We start from the raw sequence: 19,842 nt of genomic DNA, 5'->3' as shown, positions 1-19,842 counted from the left end.
GATACAGACTTACTCAGTCTATCAATGTTGTGCATAAGCCACGATGGGTCCAGATGTTAAGTTATAGTTGGCCGAATGCAATGGTGCTCGGAGGCTCTCGCGGGGCCATTAGCCATGGAAACACCTGACATTTTGCCTCTTGAAACACGAAGACTTTAGGGGCTTGAAAGTCTGGAGCAGAGATCGTTGTCGAGTTACGGAGTAGCGCAGTAAACCACAGGCGGTTGTTACTGTAGTTTTTCCAGGAATTAGATTAGCCCCGTCTTAGCTGACACTTGTATCACCCCCTTTCTTGGAATACGGAGTACAACCTTGTCCTGACTACGTACCATAGTATGCCCACCGTTTCCATTGGGGCCATAGGGCCGAACTCTCTAACTTAGAGCATAGTAGCAGCCTCGCTTCATGGTTGGTGCGAAGGGCTACACCTGCCCATTGTCCTTTTACAGTGGAGGACGGCTGGCTCAAAGATGAGACGTTTCGGCCCCATTTGGGTGGCACCTGCAGATGCGCAGCAAGATCACTTTGGCTCAATAAGCGCTACAATGGCCGTGTCTCTGAAAGTGTCCGAAACTCTCGTTAAGTATGACGCTCTTCTTGATCTTTGGGCCGGTGGAACTAGTCGTACAACCGGGGTGAGTAACAAACGACCATCCACAACCTCAACCTCCCTGGTGATGCTTGGGTGAGTACGCCGTATAATCTTTAGCAATGTTTATCTCTCAGAGGTCTGGTTTTCAAACAGCGGCATAACACCGAGGTCCAAAGCTCATTCAGCCTCATGATCACCGCGTTGCCCTAGTAGCAGGTCAGAATACCTCGTTGAGACCGTTGTCCTCCGTCAACATGGTTCTCAAAAAGGCTGCGAGCACCTTCTACTCAGTGATAGGGTCTACACGGTCGCTGTGGCAGCCAGCATCTACACATTTTCCCTACAGTGGATTTGGCGCGTTGCTGCTTGCTTCGGCTGGTGTTGTGGTCTCGGTGGCCATCTTGCTCGCGTCAAACGGCGATGATGTAAGGTCGTGGAAGTTTCAGCCTACTGTCTATATCTCGATTGCCTCCACCGTCACGAATATTACCGTGGCCTACGCCTTGTTCGAGGGACTCAATGTTGCGTGGTGGCACAAGGCATTGAAGGATGGAACAGTGATCGGTGACCTACATCGTATCTGGGCATTCGGCAACAGTGTCCTGGCAGCTATTTTCTGGTAAGTGTCGCCGAAAACTTGAGGCATCGTTGGATGAACCCTTCGAACTTGCTCTGAGTATAGAGGTTTTCGGTGCTAACGACATGACAGCGGTCGACACATCAACATGATTGCAATTGCAAGCATTTTTGTTGCGCTATGTCCAATCAATGGTCCTCTGCTTCAACGTGCCTCAACAATCAGCAACGCGACCGTGACGAGCCAGCAACAACTAGACCTTCAGGTCAACAAATTCGTGCCGCGAGGCTTCACAGGAATTGTAACAAGCCGAAGCGATTCAGTCAACATGCTTACCAGCAACTTCTCGACAACTGCACGAGATTACTATAGCCGATCACCGATCAAGTTGGATTCCGCTTGCACTGGAACTTGCAAAGCCAATGTACTTGGAGCTGGTTTTTATGTCAACTGTTCGTCATATGAAGTGCCGTACAACGTGTCTGGAGGCAGCTACGACAGCCCCACGGTATTTGGCGCGTGGGTCGATTATGCTGTCTTTGACAATCCAACCACGTTCAATCTCGATGTTCAAATCAAGCCCAAGGCCGGATGTACAGGTAATTTGGCCGTAACCAACTGCACGCTGCAGGGAGGGTCGGTAAACTATCCAGTAGTGATAGATGGTTCTACCTCGACAGTCAGCCTAGACCCGGCAACAACGATCTGGGATGATACCGTCGTAGGGAATCTTGACGCGCTCGATACTGAGACTCATTTAAGTGGAACAACGACCTATGGGGGCCTTTTTCTGGCACTTGCCAATCAATACAACACCGACCTACAGTTTCAATTTGGGGGAGCGATTGGTTGGGAGTTCTTTGGTGCACAAAGTGAATCGTCGATCGCCTATGCTCATGATGTCGGCGGTCAGCCTACGTGTGATGTCTATGTAAGTTGCCCCTATACTGTTTCCAGATTGTGGACAAACACATTGCACACTCAGACTGACCCAGACACGTTGTTCAACAATACTCGTTGTTTGAGGTTGTGGTCAGACAGTGACTCCCTTCTTATCCAATGATTCGGATTTCTGACAGCCTGCTAACTCATATTCCTTGAGCGCAGTTCACAGATCCGCTTGCCGACTTTCTTCAGGGAGCGCGCGAGTTGATTTTTCGCACCGCAGTCGCTACAGCAAACAGCAGCGACACCCAAAGCGTCGTCGCGCAAGCCTCAGGAAGTCACACTGTCTATAAAACCAGCTATGTATTTTTGGCACTCGCCACACTGGCATCAGGCCTGGCCATTTTGTCAGTCCTCTTGACGTTCAATGGCTTCTGGCGTCTCGGCAGGAAAGTGTCAATGAGTCCTCTCGAGACGGCAAAGGCGTTTGATGCGCCCATCATGAAAGAGGCAGATTCCAGCGCCCCAGCGAAGGCACTTCTGAACCAGGTTGGGGGCAAGCCAGTCAAGTACGGCCTTGTCAACGATGGCGCAGGATTCGACACGGAGGTGCCTCTTCCTTATACTGAGAGTGGCTTCCGCGATAGTCCATACAACCAGACCAGCCATACTCGCTCGGGCAGTCTACTGCGGAAGTTTTCAGGATACAACAACATCTCGGGTAGCGACATTGAAATGTCAACCCGTACTGGAAGCAGCATGCCAGCTGGCGCACACTTGGAACTCGCCGATCCAAAGAGAGTCACGACACTCTAGATATCTGGGATATCCCACTCCTTCCTTCTGATGGAAGATCAGGCTTGACAGGACTAAAAGCCGACGGGATTCCATACGGGTATCAGCATCATCTGGTTTCGACAGCTTGGACGATGCCAATACGGAATAGAGATATTTCATCTCCATGAGGTCCTTACCCGACAGTGTCACCTTTTCCTTCCACGGACCAGCAGAGCCCTAGTACCCATACTGTGGTGTCGGAGAGAAAGACGTACACAATATCCTGCCAGTATCAGAGGCGTTGGAACACACCACAGAGAGGAGGATATTCGCAACCCAAGAAAGATTGTACGTGAAACAGGGAATTCGACGTCGGAATCTCGACATTGTCACTTTCCGTTTCCATCTTTGGACCTGAACACGCCTGAGCCTCGCCGGCCTCAACCTGAGGTGCTGCCCCACGTGACTTAGTATAGTATCAATTCAGCCTGACCAATGGATCAATCAGGCCTATGTCTGGGCCAGAGGCGCCCGCCTATATTTTGCCATTAAGCTCCAGAAACTTGTCTCGGCCAAGCCTGCACGTGACTTGGGAGGTACGAGACCAATCACTAGGCGCGGGGCCGGCCACCATCCTAAGCTCCTCTTCCTCTCGATTCCTCCTTAGTTAGATATTCATACAAGAGATGGAGAAGATTCAGCACTATTATTACCAGCCTGCGTTACAATCAGAATGCTAGCGATAAAATATGCAGAGGGGTTGGCCACAACCACGAGGCTGGTCGTGACTTTCCCCTCGCTCAGAACGTCTCGACGCCAACTCCCCAGGATCCCGCTTCGTCAAGTCAAAACTGAATCTCACTCTGTATATTGAACAGAGTTGCATGGAATTATCACTAACGCTAAGTAACCAGAAAGGCACCGGCAGGCTCTTCTAGCCACGACTTCCTTGTATCAAGTACGCCACGCCGTCAATGGCGCGATGCAGCACCTCTTCTGGCCGAATGACTGCTATTAATATCCCAAGCTCAAAGCCAGCCTGATCTCCTCGCACCCAGACTCTTGTTGCTCAATCGCCCTGTCGCCGACCCTATTATAAAACCCGCGCCGTTGTTGTCGACAGCACCTTGAGACTGTCACTACCGCTCACACCCGCAGGGCGAAATGGTCCTTTCATATCTCTTTACTCTCAGCCTTGCCCAACAGACAGCCTTAGCGGCCACGAGTGTCACTTTCTACACTGATGATTCATGCCGAGAGGACCCCAGGGTCGCAAACGTAACGCCGTCTATCTTTAATGATGTACAGTGCCAGGCTTTTCCGTTGCAAGGAACTGCCGTAGGCAGCGCATTATTGACTGATTGGGATAGTGCCACGACAGGTTTAGTTTTCCAACAGACTGCGCACAGGCTACTAAATAATAACAATCGATTCCTATCTAGTAACGCTGTTCAGTGCTCCTGGTTGCACTGGCTCTAATTCGATCTATCTGGCACCAGGATTTTGCAAAATAGTCACCTACGACGGTAGTGCGGAACCAGCCATCGAAGTCGTCTCCGCTGAGAGCCCAGATACTAGTTCGGGCTCGGCCGCATCTACGACTTCTGAGCAGAGCACGACCTACTCCATCGCGAGCACATTCACTACTTCGACGAGCTCGACGACCACCTCCACTCCGACGTCCACATCCACTCCAACGTCTACACCTCAGTCCGCTGACAATCACGACGGACTCACGCTGCCAGCGGAGATCGCAACGATCGTGTCTACGGTTTTTGCGGGAATAGGCCTTGTCTTTGTTATATATAAGTTTGGAAAACGCAAGAAGTGGTGGTGACATTAGAAGAGACTATATGTATACTGTTAAATCTACACTTGGTACTGCTGGAGCTAGGTTTAGTGTGATACTGCGGCACCACTCTCTTTGTGCGCAACGTACACAGCTAGATATTCAACGAACCAACCTTTTCGACTTCCAACTGGTGCAACATATACATTCACTTCCGTCTCCGCAAATGGATGGCATAAACTGACGGCACTATACCATGGACAGAACAAGAGCTGGAAGATTTCCAAACATTCAACGTGGCCAAAGGGAGGAAGCTGGTTAATCACTATAATGGTACGCCAGGGCCCTACTGCTATTCGGTCCACCCACAAGTCCATATCACGTAACTTGTTTTCAGCCTTGCCAGCGAGGCAGTGCCTCCACTTGACCTTCCTTCAGTGCCACAATCTGACTGGCCGCCCAAGGTCAAGCCGTAACACTATCACGCTTATAAAGACTGACTTATTTTCGCAGGGTCGAGGAGGCAGCGTGCCGCTGTGTACCTCCAGGGAACACCCCTAGAGCCTCGTTTTGGGTCCTCGTTAAAACTTGACAGTCTGGAGGGACGACCTTTGGGCCACCGCCCGATGTGGTCAGCAGGCCCTGAGCCGACGTTGAGCCGGACGCGGGCCAGCCTGGGCAAAAGCGGCGCGGGGTCACGTGGGACAGGAGGAGGCGAGCGTCGAGATTCCGGCGAGGAAACACGATTTACCGATGCGGCAAGAAAACATGCGCTGAACACATCATATATGAGCATGTGTTACCTTAACCCGCATCAATCCTCGGCTGTTGTACTGATGTGGCATATGCCGCATGGCAATTCTGGGAGAGACAGGGCAAACAAACCCTGCCATGCCCAGCTGGGCGTCCTACGGCGTCCCAAACTTCGCAGGGTCGGAATTCGAGGCCGACTGTGAGCGTGCCGAGGTAGATTTCATGCAACGAGGAATCTCTCCTGAGAGAGCACTATCCGAGAGCGTCGGATGGAAGTATGAAATTCAGGGGAGTGGGGAGTGGGCTGAGCGGGAACCGTGTTTTCTCCGGAGGTGTCTGGATGCGATGGCTAGATGGCGGCTATTTGCTGGAGTGGGATTGCATTGCATGGGCATGCTGGTGATTGTGTGTAGCCGTGGCATAGTACGTACAGTAGTAGATACTCGAGGGATCTTACGTGCGCAGTTGAGATCCGCTCGATAAACTAATCACACTAGTCCATATCCGGCAACTGCCTCGGCAATTCGAGTGTTCGTCTCCTTGTCAGCGTCATTCACTGTCACATTCTCAATGTCATTCAATGGCTGCAACAATACTGCGATTGTTCTTTCTCGACTCGTAAAAATACTGTCAAACCCTCCCGTTCCAAGACACCCCCGAATATCTTCCTCTACCTCTACCTCTACCTCTACCCTCGCTAGCCTCCCTCCTTCTCTCTATAACCGGTCACAACACCATGCCGCACAATCCGGAATGGGTCAAGGCCCTCAAGCCCTCTGGTCCCCAGGGCTCCGAGCTTCTTCAACAGGAGAGATCAAAATCGAACCTCAATGTCGACCAACTCGCAGACTTCATGTTCACAAGGGAAATCCTGGAGCGGAACGAAAGACTCCTGAAAATACTTCAAGCCGAACCAGTCTTTGATAAGTCCCAGAACTACTTCAGAGGCCGGACAGCTAGGATAGAGGCTGCACTGGCAAGAGGAAAGAGACTGTACCAACTACAAGTCAAGCACAACTGGACAAGAGAAGAATTCCAGGCTGCAAATGAACTGATCAGCGAGCCTACACCGTATGGTCTTCATGCGAGCATGTTCCTTGTCACACTCAGAGAGCAAGGCACACCTCAACAGCAGAAAATCTTCCTCGAAAAGGCAGAGGCATACAAGATCATCGGTTGCTACGCCCAAACGGAACTTGGCCATGGCTCGAACGTGCGAGGACTAGAGACCACTGCAACCTGGAATCCCGACGACAAGACTTTCACCCTACATTCTCCTTACTTGACTGCCTCGAAATGGTGGATTGGGTCGCTTGGAAAAGTCGCCAACCATGCCGTTGTTATGGCTCAGCTTTTCATCAATGGCAAGAACTACGGTCCTCACCCATTCGTCGTCCAAATTAGAGACCTCAAGACCCACGAGCCACTACCAAACATCCATGTTGGCGACATTGGTCCCAAATTCGGCTATAACACCATGGACAACGGCTTCCTTCTTTTTAAGGGTGTCAAAATTCCCCACATCAACATGCTTGCTCGCTTCTCTAGAGTCGACCCCAACACGAACAAATACGTCCGGCCATCGAACCCGTCCCTTATCTATGGTACTCTGACTTGGGTCCGTAGCAACATCGTCCTGCAGTCTGGCTCCGTCCTAGCACGTGGTGTCACCATCGCCACTCGATACTGTGCTGTCAGACGTCAGTTCCAGGACCGAGACGCTCCGGCAAATGAGCCCGGTGAGAATCAAGTCCTCAACTACACTATGGTGCAAATCCGCCTTCTCCCTCTCCTTGCAGCCACCTATGCCCTCCACTTCACCGGCAGAGGCATGATCAACCTGTACTCGGAGAACCAAAAGCGCATGAACAGCGACGTAGGCAAGCTCTCCGACAGCAATCGCGCCCCTGGTCCCGAAGAACTTAACCCAGGTACCGATTTGCTCGCGGATCTCCACGCCACGAGCTGTGCCTTGAAAGCACTCGCATCCACAACCGCTGCTGAAGGCCTCGAGATCTGCCGTCGTGCATGCGGAGGTCACGGTTACAGTTCGTTCTCCGGCATCGGGAGCTGGTATGCCGATTACCTGCCCACTGTCACCTGGGAAGGCGACAACTACATGTTGACCCAGCAAGTGTCACGGTACCTTCTCAAATCAGCTCGATCAGTCCTCCAGGGCAAGGCCGCGGACAACGACACGACGCGCTTCCTCAAAGAATTCATTCGCCGACGAGACATTGGCGCCGCTTTCGACGTACTTGGCAACGATCAAGATCTCGTCGACGCATTCGCCTGGCGTGTCGCGTTCCTGACCTTCGAAGCCCTCCGCCACCGTGATGAGGACAAACAATCCTGGAACTCTCTGCTGGTGGACTTCTGGCGCCTCTCGACCGCTCATGCCCAGTATATGATTGTCAAGAACTTCCACGAAGCACTGAATGACAGCAACACGACGAAACAACTCGACCCTGAGACTGTCAATCTGCTGCATAAGCTCTTCCATCTGTATGCCTTGAACACCCTCGAGCGCGAAGCCTCGGAATTCTACTCCTGCGCCGCAGTTACCGTGCGCCAGATCACTCTAGCCCGCACGAAAGCTGTGATGAAGTTGCTGGAGGAGATCCGTCCTCATGCCGTGAGGTTGGTGGACGCATGGAAATTCCCAGATTGGCAGCTCGACAGCTCATTGGGCCGATACGATGGCAATGTCTACGAGGATATGTTCCACCGGGCAAGTGAGGTGAATCCGTTGAACAGCATTGTCTTCGACCCGTATCCCGACTCGAAGGTGCTGTTCAAGAAGGATGAGCGGACGAATCTGAGAAGCAAATTGTAGTCTATATACCGTGCAGAGGCATTGTTCGCACGGATCTTGTATGGGATCAAAATTGGGTATCATTGTTCTTCTTGCGCTGGAACCAACGATTTCACACCATCACACCATTTTGAGAGCACTCGGGACACAGTCCACTTGGAATTCAGTTCATGGGGTATAGAAAAAACAACGATTCAAATCCATTGGCTTCCTGGAGCATTCTCTGACTGTGACAAGTCACTGTAGCAATTGGACTCGAGTAGCGCTGTCTCTGTCGCTCGAGAATCCTCATATTGTCCCTTTTCGAGGTACCAAACATCGTCTTGTCAGTCTTCTCCTTGAAGCCTGCACGAGGTATTTATGACTTACAGCGAGATGCAAGGGTTTAATTTTATTCCCGATCCCAAGGAGCCATGCTTAGAATCGGCGTAAAGAACTACGAGTATGTCCATATCGACCCACATGGTGAGCTATAGCAATAGCGACCCACATCACATCTAGGAAGGACGAGGTGGGTTTATTTGACAAGCCCTCATCACTATCACGCCCAGATCAGGCATCGATGTGGTGCATGTGGGTTGTTTCAGGGATGGGCGGTGCCATTCCCAAGTCGTCCCCTGGACACCAGACATCCCTTCACCTCACCATGGTACGGTGTCTTTCCCTTCCCCGGACTGGGATTTCTCAAAGTCCACACGCACTGGGCCCCCAGGCAATAATGTGATCAAAATCCAAATCCGAGAGCGTGGGGTCTCTGGAGAGCTCGCTTGCGCCCACGAGCGACCAATGTGGGTTTGCCAGGTCCCGACCTCGTGTACTGTGTACGCGTTCTGGATTTCTCACGAATGAGGGCGCGCTGAAATGGGTTTCTGGGAAGGGGATCGCAATGACCAGTGAAGCACCGACATATCAAGTCCCTCGATTCCCCCAGCCCCGGTCCTTCCCCAGTGTATCCCCATTTGAGTCCTTGACCCTTGACCTGATCCCTTCGTCGAGTCCCTGAACGTAACGGGAGAGTCCAAAACACAGCACAATCCAGTCCTCTCATCCCACATCACCTTTTGAAGAAGAAACAGCAAAACAGCAATGGCGGAAGAGAAGATGCGGCCTGGGACCAACGTCGCCCCGTCGCATGTCGAGGAAGCCATCCCCGTCGACTTGGTCGATCCTCATCGAGCTGCTCTGGAATACAACCCCGAACATGCCGAGACACCGTCGCTCTCGACCATCCTAGCCGTCATAGTAAGTGCGAGAAGAGGGAGGAGAGAACAGAGAGATTTTTTGCTTTTTCCCCCTGTCCTTCTTGCTTCGTTTGGTTTCGTATAGTATCGTATACGTCCTACAGGCTGACTCGGGCGACCACTACAGTCTTTGGCTCTCTCCTATATCTGTCCGATATCGTGCGGTTTCGCTCTCGTCACCGGGATCCTCGTGCGCGTGGGCACGGAGCTCGGAGACACCGACAACAAAATCACTTGGTTGGTGGGCGGCTGGTCTATTGCGTCTTCCGTGTCGTTCTCCATGGCCGGAAACCTGAGTGATGTGTTCGGCCGGCGCTGGACCATCGTCTCCGGCCAGCTCTTCAACATTGCGGGATCGGTATGTCTCTCTCTCTCTCTCTCTCTCTCTGCCCGCAGGCGGTGGGCGTCGAAGTCGAACGTCCGTCGCGCTTCCAGTTTCGCCGTACCCGTACCCGTACCTGTACCTGTGTCAGACGGCTAACTAGCATGCCAGGCTGTGGCGGCAACGGCGCACTCGGTAGAACAGATCATCGTGGGGTCGACGCTCCTGGGCTTTGGATGCGGCATCATCTTCGTCAGCTATGCGGGCATCTCGGAGATGCTCCCTAACAAATGGCGGTGAGTTTAGTGTGCTCTGATGTCGCGTGGCAAGGCCAGTTCGATCTGACATCTCTCTATAGTGGAACAGGCCTTGCACTGACCGAGGCTGCCATCAATTTCCCCTTTGGCATCGCGAATGTCCTGATTGCCACCCTGCTAGCCGTGTACACTCAGCAGGGCTGGAGATGGTGTTACTACATGGGCCTCATCTTCGGGGTCATCAGCCTGGTCGGCACGCTACTCACCTATTTCCCACCCTCGAGGCCTCAGTACGACTATGAGACGACGCGGTGGCAAGAATTCGTGCAGCTCGACTTTTTGGGTCTGTTTCTGTATACTACGGGTCTGACGACTTTCCTCGTCGGCTTGACTTGGGCAGGCCAGCCTGGACACCCCTGGAAGAGTGCGTCGGTCATTGCTCCGATCATTGTCGGGTTTTGTACTTTGATGGCCTGCTTCGCCTATGACTTCACTCTGGCAACGCGCCCTTTGTTCCCGCTACCGGTGTTCAAACAGGTCCGAGAATTCACGGTGTTGTTGGGAATTGTCTTTGTGGCCGGTAAGGAAGTTGCTCGAAATCCATTCCATTCCACTCCACTGCGCTCAGTGTATATCGTCCACCTACTGACGTGATCTGATTTGTTGTAGGTATGATCTTTTACTCCATGTCGGCCCTGCTTCCCCAGGGCTCGTTGTACACATTTACCAGCAACCCTTGGGAGATTGGATATATCGCCCTGCCCAACGGTGTGATGCAGGTACGCCGACCTCTCCTTCAAATTTGTGGTTCTTTGTTTTGTTGTGCTGACGGCGACAATTCGCAGTTCGTATTCGGCGCCGTCGCGACCGCGTTCATGGGCAAGATCAAGCATCTCAAGGCGCAAATGATTGTCGCGCTCGTCATCCAAACCATCTTCACAGGCTGTCTGGCCGCCGTCGTCGGACAGCACAAGATCGCCTGGGCCGCACTGCAGGCCTTCTCGGTCGGCCCCTTCGCCCTGGTCGTGCTCGCCTGCTACGTGACGGCCGGTCTGAACATCCCCCTAAAGTACCTGGGCCTGGCCACGGGCCTGATCGGCACGTTCCGCAGCATGGGCGGCAGCGTGGGCAATGCCATCTTCAACGCCATCCTGCAGGGCGTCATCTCCAAGGATCTCGGCCCGGCCATCGCCAGCGCCGCTCTGGCCCAGGGTTTCAACGCAACGAATCTCGACCTCCTGATCCCCGCGACCATCCAGACCGCCGTCGGGATCCCTCATGCGTTCGACGCGATCCCCGGAGTCAGCGCGTCGATCGAAGCCGCGGCGCTCAGTGCTTTTAGGAATGTGTACGGCAAGGCGTTTCGCATGGTGTTTTTCGCCACGATCCCCTTTGGTGTCATCGCCATCGTCCTCGCGTGCGTCATGCGCGACTCGTCAATCTATCTGACCAACCACACGGCCGTCCACATGGAGAGGGAGGGCATTTTCGACAATACTGGCAATAAGGGCAAGATGGCGCATGGGGGTCCTGACATGGCAAACGCAAAGGACGAGGAAGGGATTTCTCACCACGCCGAGAGCAGGTGAGCGATCAACCGTGAGCGGTGCACGGTGAACCGAGCTGGCCGGCCCGTCGTACAAAGATGTCGTATGTTACATCATGTTTGTATACGCAAGTGTGTGTTTGTCTATGTCAATAGGTTCAACTATATGTGCCTGATCTGTGGCAACTGGCCGAGCTATGAGGATGCGCCTGGACTACCGTACTGCCCTGTACTGCCCTTTTCTGTGACGGCTCGAGAAAACCGTCCGTCTCAGTGAGACTTTACTCCGTACGCGTCCTAGGATTACTACGATTCGAGTTCGTGCGCAGTCTTAACATCTCGGTAATACTTTTAGTATGTGCAAATTGTGTATTTGGTATCAGATGCAAGCTGCAGAAGAATCCACCAAAAACAATACCATGGGTATCATGCTTTCACCAGCGTCCAGTGTATCCGTCTCGAAATGAGCGGGACCAAAACTTCAGATATTGACACGCCTCCAAATACTCCACAGTTCACCTTCCGTAATGCTCTGATGCTCTGATGTTCCTTTTCCAGGGTATAATGGCACGAGACCAGTCTTCTTCTCTCGTGTTGTGATCCTCAACGATAGGATCCATCCTGCATTGGACCGTTCATACCACCTCACCCGTCACCGTCTTCGCCGTAGTGGTAGTGACATCAACGTCTTCCCACCCTCGCGGCCCAATGGACTCGTACATGCCCACATTCCTACTCAACACCGTCCCGAGGCCCTTGTGCACCTCGACCTGGAACGGTTGGAAGGGCATCTTTTCTCCATCGACGCTGAAATACCCGCCGTCGCGAGAGGCGTTACGTCCATTCCCAGCCGCCCCGATCCGATCGAGCATCTTGCCCAAGCTGTTCTGTCGCGCCTCGTTCTCGGACTGCTTCGCCATACTGCCAAACTTTGGCACCACGCGGATGGCCGAGACTTTTCGGTATCGCACGCACTCCTTGTCGAAGAACGTCCCCTTGGGTACTGACAGCAGCAGGTCAACGGCTTTCATGCGGCTGATATCGCCGTCAATCGTGATGAGGTCCAGTAGGCCGTCGCAGGGTAATGAGGCCGGGAAGAAGGGCGCATCGGCCGCCATCATGGCCATATTGCCGGAATAGAAATTGCCCATGTTCGAATACGACTTCATTGGGGTCCATCCAGCGTCCTCGTGAAGAGGGTCGTTGACTGTGCCATAATGTAGAGGAGGCAAGCCCAGACCGGTCGAGGTATCCAGTGGTCCGTCCAGATCGGCATGTGACAGCGCGCTGCCGTAACTTGTCCGTCTGGCCATATGCTCGGCATAATGCCGTCTGATGTCCTGCTTGTCCTCGATCTCCGTCTTCACAGCAATCTCGATAGGATAGACTGTCTTCCCGAGCAACCGAACCAGGAAGCCGAATGTAAATCGTGCGTCGCCCATCCACCGGATGTTCTCGGTGCCCAGGTCACTTTCAGCCACTATGCCTAGCGACTGCGAGAGGAACGACAGGGTTCTCGTGTTGCCCTGCGTCACACTGACCAGGTCCATTGGCGTACGGAGTCCTTTGACAATGCACAATGCCGCTGTGCTGGGCTCTCCCGTACCCGTGAGGTTCCACGACATGGCATTCCCCGTGCCACAGGGTAACTGCACCACGGCGACTTTTCTCAGGGCTTCCGCTGCGTTGGGTTTTCGCGCCAGTCCGTTGATGCACTCGTGAGGGAGCCCGTCGCCTGACGCGCTCGCAACGACATCAAAAGCGTTGACGTCCAGGTTCTCGCATATTTCTAGTGCGTGGCCCGAATGCGTGGTCCGTTCGACGTCGACCTCGCACCGCGCTGCGGCGAATATAGGTTCGATGGATTTTGCGTATATCTTAGGGGCCTTGCCTGCTCCACCAAAAGGATTGATCAACAATTTTATTCTTTTATTGCGCTGCGCCCTTCCGTAGGCGCGCTCTAGTAGGCGTTCTACCCATCTGCAAGCTTTCTCTTGTGCCGACGTGTAATTTTCAATCGTGTAATTGATGTATGCAACATTGACGGAAGAATTCGCGGACTTGGAGGCCGGTTTCGCATATCGGATGGTCAGCTCGTCTTTGACGATCTCTGTCCACAGAACGTTGAAGTAGGGTATTGAGCGGGTATTCGTGGTTTCTGTTCGTCAAGGTCAGTGCTGGACGTCTTTGCAGGTGGGGAGCAACGCACTTTGACGCAACAACCCGAAGCAGTCAAAGCCCGAGTCTCTGCGGAGTCCGTCATCTGCAAAGAAAGATCAGAAAGACCCTTAGTCGTGCCTGGGGTTCCTAACCTAGAACAATCACCGCGTCGGTGCCTAGGGTAAGGGTGGCATTGCGACCGACGCTCAAGGTCGATTCGACAATGGCTTCTCGTTCGTCTTGGATTGCAGCATTGTCCGAAAACGGATTCGTTTCGCTCCGTCTGTCACCGTCCATGGCGAGTGGAGGAACAGAGCATCATGGGTTAGAGGGTGATTGCGCAGGACTGCGGGAGAGATGCAGGACAAGAATTCAATCCGTATCCTCCGTATGGTATCGTGTGTTATATGTCCAGAAACCAGATCTGCGTCAAACGAATGGAGAAAGGATGAAAGAATGCGTCGTTTGTACTCGAGCAATAAGACTGCTGGAAACTGGGATATTACAGTATACAATAAAGACAATAGGCACCTCTGCTCTGCAACCAACTCGCTGGTTTCCAAGATCAGGTTGTTTGAAAAGAGAGACAGACCGAATCCTGACAGGCCCGGAAGGCCAACGTCAGACTTGGCTCTTTTCCGAGGCAGAAACCCAGCAAGTCAGCGAGACGGCAGCAGTGGATGCAGGGTGCGGGATGCAGGATACCACCTGGGCAGCCTGAGCAGGTATCCGCAGGTACAACCACTGAGTGACCGGTGGGCTTTAACCAATGGTCGCACGCCGCGCATCCTCCCAGACGGATTCCCCCGGGGCTTACGGCAGCTGGGCTAACTAATACTAGGAGCGAAAGATGTTTGAACTACGGGGAGAAATATGCGCACAGCGCATGGTGAGATATAATTACCTATAGACATGAAGCAGGCTTAATGGATGACAACCCCGTACGGAGGACCCGACAGGCTATCCTATCCAATGCCTTCACATCACTGAAGAATTCTGCCGACTGGGCAGAGACATGCCTCCGCTAGAGTCACTTCTTGGTGTCTGGACATCAGAATCATCCACCACCATTTTTCGAATTTCCACGATCCAAGGATGTTGTAGCAATTCGGCCGCCGTACTCCTCTTGGCCGGGTCTCGTTCAAAGCACTTCTTCAAGAAGTCGATCCCCGTGGAGCTGAGTTGGTCTTCTGCAGGCAGCTGAGGTGGGTTGCCTTGAGCGATGTTGTACATGATGGCCCACTCGTTGTCAAGCGTTGACCAAGGCCGGCGTCCTGTAGCCATCTCAAGGATCACGCAGCCAAGAGACCAGATGTCAGCAGCTCCGGAGAACCGAGATGCTGCTGGCCCGTCCCCTCGAATCACTTCGGGTGACATGTACATGGGCGTCCCCGTCATGGTCTTCTGTGGCTGCCTCGCGGCGGGCCCATTATTGGCGATATGAGGACCTTCGGGGGTAATACGTTTAGGCGGTTCGGGAGCCATAAGCGTTTGTCCTTGTCGAGCAATGATCTTGGCCGCACCGAAATCGACATATTTGATGACACCGTTGTGGTCGAGAAGCACATTCTCAGGCTTGATATCCCGGTGCACAATATGAGCCGAATGGAGATAGGCCAAACCCTCCAGCATCTGCAGAGCATAGACCATGATGACAGTCTCGTCCTCGATCCGGCCGTGCTCGAGCAGACCAGCAACCGAGCCTCCTGAGCAGTACTCCATGAAAATGTAAACCTTGTCCCGATGGACCTCAATGCCATAATAGGAAACAATGTTGGGATGATCCAGTACGGCGAGGACACCCATCTCATCACCAATCTGTTTGACAATGGTCGGGATGAGCTGCGGATCTTGCAGACGAATCTCCTTCACGGCCATCAAAGTGCCTGTATCGAGGTTGAGAGCGGCGTAGACGGAGCCAAAGGTGCCGCCTCCAACAAATTGTCCTTGCTGCCATCTCATGGTGATGTTGGTCGCGGACGAGGACAGGAATGTCAGCGATCGGTCAGCCTCGTTGGAGCCTTCCAGCACCCGTCCAAGCGACGTCTTTGTGCCACGTTCTTCGCGAGCCTGGTCGATTGCATTGAGTAGTGTGAGTCTCTGCTCGCTCATCTCCTGACGGCAGTCGTTGTCATTCCTCAACTTGTTGAAGTCGAGCCGCTTGTTCATGCCCGTCAAGGCTTCCATCCTGGACTTTTCCTGTTGCGCAGCCAGGGTGGATCTCGCGCCCATGATATCGAAATGGGAGATTAGAACGGACATACATCCAGCGACTTTGCTCCGGATTCGTTTGTAGTCCTCTTCGCTGATGTCCAAAATGTTTCGTCCCCGAGTCATGGCCATGGCAAACTCCAATGCCACCACAGCCCATTTGAAGGTCCGCCGATCGGCGGCATCGCAATCGTCACAAATGAAACTGATCCAGTCCAAAGCCAATCTGGTAAGTTTTAAATTGTTCATCATCCTCCGGTTGGCGTCCATGTATGTCAGTGATCTTTTGCCAAATTCGGTGGCAAAGGCAAAGCATGACTGGACCAGCTCAGGACTAGCAATACCGCCATTCTGGGACCGGATGACCTCGACACTCTCCATGATGGTATTTGACAGCTTGAAGGTGGTCTTCTTGATTTTGCCCAATTCCTGGTTGACCCTTGATAGGTTGGCTCTCTGCTCGATAACCACATCAAGCTCTCGACCAACAGCGTTGGCAAATTCCATCCGAGCACCTTGCAGCCGGAGCGAAGAGCCATCGGCGACCAGCCGAAGACGGCCCAGTCTAACATCGGTGGGCAGTTCTAGGACGTCGACGTCCATTCTCTGACCTTCCCAAGTCATCGGATCTTCTGGGTTGATCACCAAGATGTAGGGATTGGAGGGATCCTCTGGTGCATCGTCTGCATGGAAGGACGTCCCCAGTATTGACTGGATCTCCTTGTGTCTGCCCCAAAGCGAGGGCGAGGCCACAAAATGGACTCCCTTGGGGCTGTTCGGGCCGACGTCCAGTAGAATATGATCAGACATGGTCAGTGACTCGCTGAAATTTTGCAGCTGTTCTGCGTCCATGGCCAGGTTGAACTCGGTGGCGTTCTCAAAGCGTTGTCGCAGAATTCGTGAGAACCGGAATAGTTTTCGTTGGCGAACGCGCACCGAGTCCAGTATCGTCTTGTATCGCTTCTCCATCTCTTGGGCACTCTCGTCCGGTTTCGATCGCAGTTCGCGCTCAAATGATGCAGTCAACCGCAGGAGGGACTTTGCCGTCAGAGAGCTGAATTGTTCTGCCACTTCAATATCTCCGCCCTCCAATTGGCGGCCGATCTCATTTGAGAAGCCCCATTCCTGTTCGAGGATTTCTGCTTCTCGGAATGTGTTCTTGTTTGCACCCAACTTCCAGTTCAGCATCTTGAAGTAGAATTTCAGAGCTTCAACAATAACCGAGTCGAAAGCTTCGTCGATACAAGGAGGCAGATCCCATCCAGGCTCCGGATGCGATATTGCGAGATACTGCTGCTTAATCAGGCAAGCAAGCCGCATCAGAATCTGAAACTGTGAGATCATCTGGTCAATGATCATGACTGACTGCTGGGCAGATTCCTTCATCTTCCTAGCATAGGACAAGCGCATGCGGATAATTTCTTGGATCAATCGAGATGGGAAATTGATCAAGGTCAAGAGTTCTTCGATGTAGGGAGGCAGGTGGCGGGCTGCAAAGGCTTCGGCGTTCTGGATCAACGTGCTCTTTGCCTTGTTTATGACTTGGCTGATTCCCTTGAACATGCTCTTGTCGCCCTGCAGGGACTTGAGACCATCTTCTTTCAAGATTCGATCGATGAAGGAGGATTCGTCTGACAAGTCTCCGTCGTGGCTGGAACGGCGTTTCTGCTTGCTGAAGTCGAGTTCCGGGTTACCGACCCAAGCCTGAAGAACTGCGAGCTCGGTGTTGATGGACTGGGTTATGTTGTGCCATGAGACAATAGCATCGCAGCTGTCTTGAAAGGCATCCGAGGCCGCCCGGGTTTGGGCAGCTTCCAGCTCCCTTCTCGAGGAGTATAGCCATTCACACTTTTCAATGTGGGACACGGCCTCTTCTACTTGTTCCATGGGTGACTTGCCGACCACGGTTTCACCCTTGATCTCAAAGGCAATAATACTCTCAATGACAGGCCCGAGATTGTTACGGCTCTCTTCGATGAGTTTCTTCTGCATTTGTAGCGGGCGCCCATAGTACTTTGATCTTGCCCCTATCCAGATTTCTGTGCCAATCTCCGTACGGGTTTTCTGTTCGGTCGTGCCAATGAGTCTCTGCTTTTCTTGCTTGACCACGTCGCCCTTGAGGACGGAAGCCAGCATCGAATGCCACTCCAGCCGCTCCCTGTTTTGGGGATTTTGTAACTCCTCTCCTGAAGGTTGCAGATTATCTTCATTACCCAGGAACATCAAGGTCTCGGGATCATACGGGTCGTCAAAAGGATGCTCGGTCAAGGGTGACTCGTCGTCCGTCTCATCATCTGTGCTGTAGCCGATGCTGGGCGTGCGAGGGTCGTTGTCCATCCAATCTTGCTGCGGCTGCTGCCTCATCCGCTGCACATACGCCTTCTCTTGGGCTTTATACTGAGCATTGGGGTCTCGTCTAGAACCTCGCATTGTACTGGACGAGTGCATCCGCTTCGAATTTAATTGGGACAATTGAGGAGGTCGTCTCGGGGGAGCGTAGGTGTTCGAAGGTGTCCGCAAAGGACCTGTCGGCCTTGCACCACGCAGTTCTGTTGGCGCAGGTTGTGCTTCTCCCGAGAATGTTCTGTCCATTGTCGATGAATTGGCACCACTTCCTCCTCTTGGTCGGGGTCCATATGAATTCCAAGACGACAGACCTGATGAAAAGCCGCTCGAAGGAGTGTAAGCGGAGACCGAGGATGTAGGGGTGAAGTTTATCGCGGATTCGGCAGGATCGTAGGAGGAGGTAGCATATCCGTATGTTGCGGAGGTGGTAAGATCCTCATCAGAGCCAGAGGAGGAGCCACCGTTGGTCCGATGGAGAGCAGGCATCTCTTCGTGCTCCATGACGAGAGGCAGTCGACCTTCTTCGACTCGTTGGTCTTCACTTTTGGGAGGACGAGGACCGACTCGTGAGGCGAAATTGCGGACAGGCGAAGGGGCGACGATTTGAGTTTGTGCTTGGAGAGGTGATGCTGGCACTGCAGAACGCAGCAGAATTGGAGACTCTCCAGCTGGTGTTGGTGGTGCGGCTGCCGCTGAGGAGACGGAGACGGCCTGTGGCTGTGGCTGATAAAGAGGCTGACTGGTGGCGAGGCCATTGCCTGCAACGGGCAGATGCATGTCGCGACAGCCTGGTTGCTCCCAGTTGCTCTACAGCATCACGATATAATAGATGGACTAAGGCGGGTATGGGAAAGAAGGGCTATTTTTCTTTATGATTTTCTTAGCCACAGTCCCATCAACCTTTACTCCGTAAGACGTTCAACAGTCTCAAGAAGCCGGCGTCGGATGTCACTAGCGACGATTCGTTCGCCTTTGATGAGGCGTCGCGAAGTGATTGCAGGCTTTTCGATCCGATGGGTGGACGATCCTGCCAACTTGGCTCCCACTTTCACGCGCCCAAAAACTTGGAATGGAGCTTCGGACCTTCCCCTAGGCGGCAACAGGCGGGGTGTTAGGGGCTCACGGGGGCTTTGATCCAACAAAGGTCGGGAGACGTATAGAATCCAGTTGTGCACCTCGTGCAATAACTCGAAACTCGCACGGAGCCAATAACCAGGCATTCCATCATGTCCACTGTAGGATCTATCCAAGATACGTAGTCTGAGGCCGCCTCTCTCGTCGACCCGCTCCAACACCCATCATGACCGCAGCTCGGGATGGTCGATGTGAGGTTTAGTGCATGAGAATATTCTACGGGTGTCAATTTTGGTGATTGTGAGGAAATTCGATCCGGGACTCGTTGATATTGGCCTGCAATGGTGCAGTCACCCCACAAGCCGACATTCCGCAGAGCCTCGCCGATTTGATGACGGAACGATCGGAAACCTTTCAACGAGATATGGCGCCGTCAAGTCAGTACCATACATAATGATAGTACGGATATTGTCTGGTTGATGACAGGAAGGCTGCAG

At 53.0% G+C, this 19,842-nt stretch overlaps 6 protein-coding genes across 7 annotated transcripts; 4 read left to right on the top strand and 2 right to left on the bottom strand.

Annotated features, from left to right (window-relative positions):
• Nucleotides 1-846: 846 nt before the first annotated feature.
• Nucleotides 847-2,870, top strand: PV05_07767 (uncharacterized protein; the record flags this gene model as incomplete). The annotated part of the gene is made up of 4 exons (XM_013457229.1): nt 847-1,211; nt 1,302-1,768; nt 1,832-2,100; nt 2,277-2,870. 4 exons carry the CDS (start codon nt 847-849, stop codon nt 2,868-2,870), a joined length of 1,695 nt encoding a protein of 564 aa, XP_013312683.1.
• Nucleotides 2,871-3,520: 650 nt separating this feature from the next.
• Nucleotides 3,521-4,787, top strand: PV05_07766 (uncharacterized protein). The gene is made up of 2 exons (XM_013457228.1): nt 3,521-4,212; nt 4,274-4,787. The coding sequence occupies exons 1-2, from the start codon at nt 3,996-3,998 to the stop codon at nt 4,666-4,668; spliced, it is 612 nt and encodes a 203-aa protein (XP_013312682.1). The 5' UTR covers nt 3,521-3,995; the 3' UTR covers nt 4,669-4,787.
• A 1,181-nt stretch (nt 4,788-5,968) lies between these two features.
• PV05_07765 (uncharacterized protein) lies at nt 5,969-8,443 on the top strand. Its single transcript, XM_013457227.1, has one exon. The coding sequence runs from the start codon at nt 6,110-6,112 to the stop codon at nt 8,207-8,209; it is 2,100 nt and encodes a 699-aa protein (XP_013312681.1). The 5' UTR covers nt 5,969-6,109; the 3' UTR covers nt 8,210-8,443.
• An 831-nt stretch (nt 8,444-9,274) lies between these two features.
• PV05_07764 (uncharacterized protein) lies at nt 9,275-11,805 on the top strand (the record flags this gene model as incomplete). The annotated part of the gene is made up of 6 exons (XM_013457226.1): nt 9,275-9,430; nt 9,557-9,787; nt 9,923-10,047; nt 10,110-10,588; nt 10,678-10,787; nt 10,854-11,805. 6 exons carry the CDS (start codon nt 9,275-9,277, stop codon nt 11,595-11,597), a joined length of 1,845 nt encoding a protein of 614 aa, XP_013312680.1. The 3' UTR covers nt 11,598-11,805.
• A 98-nt stretch (nt 11,806-11,903) lies between these two features.
• Nucleotides 11,904-14,314, bottom strand: PV05_07763. 2 transcript variants are annotated; one of them, XM_013457225.1, is made up of 3 exons: nt 13,867-14,314; nt 13,764-13,817; nt 11,904-13,712 (listed from the first exon to the last, which is right to left on the bottom strand). In XM_013457225.1, exons 1-3 carry the CDS (start codon nt 14,009-14,011, stop codon nt 12,190-12,192), a joined length of 1,722 nt encoding a protein of 573 aa, XP_013312679.1. In that variant the 5' UTR covers nt 14,012-14,314; the 3' UTR covers nt 11,904-12,189. The 2 variants fall into 2 exon arrangements, with proteins under 2 accessions (XP_013312679.1, XP_013312678.1); XM_013457224.1 differs by having other exon boundaries at nt 13,764-14,314.
• A 260-nt stretch (nt 14,315-14,574) lies between these two features.
• Nucleotides 14,575-19,404, bottom strand: PV05_07762 (uncharacterized protein). The gene has a single exon (XM_013457223.1). It carries the CDS (start codon nt 19,046-19,048, stop codon nt 14,693-14,695), a length of 4,356 nt encoding a protein of 1,451 aa, XP_013312677.1. The 5' UTR covers nt 19,049-19,404; the 3' UTR covers nt 14,575-14,692.
• Nucleotides 19,405-19,842: the final 438 nt, after the last annotated feature.

Source organism: Exophiala xenobiotica (genome assembly GCF_000835505.1).
Source record: "Exophiala xenobiotica strain CBS 118157 unplaced genomic scaffold supercont1.5, whole genome shotgun sequence".
Taxonomy (NCBI): Eukaryota; Fungi; Ascomycota; class Eurotiomycetes; order Chaetothyriales; family Herpotrichiellaceae; genus Exophiala; species Exophiala xenobiotica.
Note: the sequence above shows the minus strand (reverse complement) of the source record. Positions and strands in the feature narration are given on the sequence as shown.

Coding starts and splice junctions, on each gene's coding strand:
- PV05_07766 (XM_013457228.1), top strand. CDS start 3,996: ATGGTCCTTTCATATCTCTTTACTCTCAGCCTTGCCCAACAGACAGCC. Junction 4,213..4,273: donor TTGGGATAGTGCCACGACAG/GTTTAGTTTTCC, acceptor ATTCCTATCTAG/TAACGCTGTTCAGTGCTCCT.
- PV05_07765 (XM_013457227.1), top strand. CDS start 6,110: ATGCCGCACAATCCGGAATGGGTCAAGGCCCTCAAGCCCTCTGGTCCC.
- PV05_07763 (XM_013457225.1), bottom strand. CDS start 14,011: ATGGACGGTGACAGACGGAGCGAAACGAATCCGTTTTCGGACAATGCT. Junction 13,818..13,866: donor CGACGCGGTGATTGTTCTAG/GTTAGGAACCCC, acceptor CTTTCTTTGCAG/ATGACGGACTCCGCAGAGAC. Junction 13,713..13,763: donor CTTCGGGTTGTTGCGTCAAA/GTGCGTTGCTCC, acceptor CTTGACGAACAG/AAACCACGAATACCCGCTCA.
- PV05_07762 (XM_013457223.1), bottom strand. CDS start 19,048: ATGCATCTGCCCGTTGCAGGCAATGGCCTCGCCACCAGTCAGCCTCTT.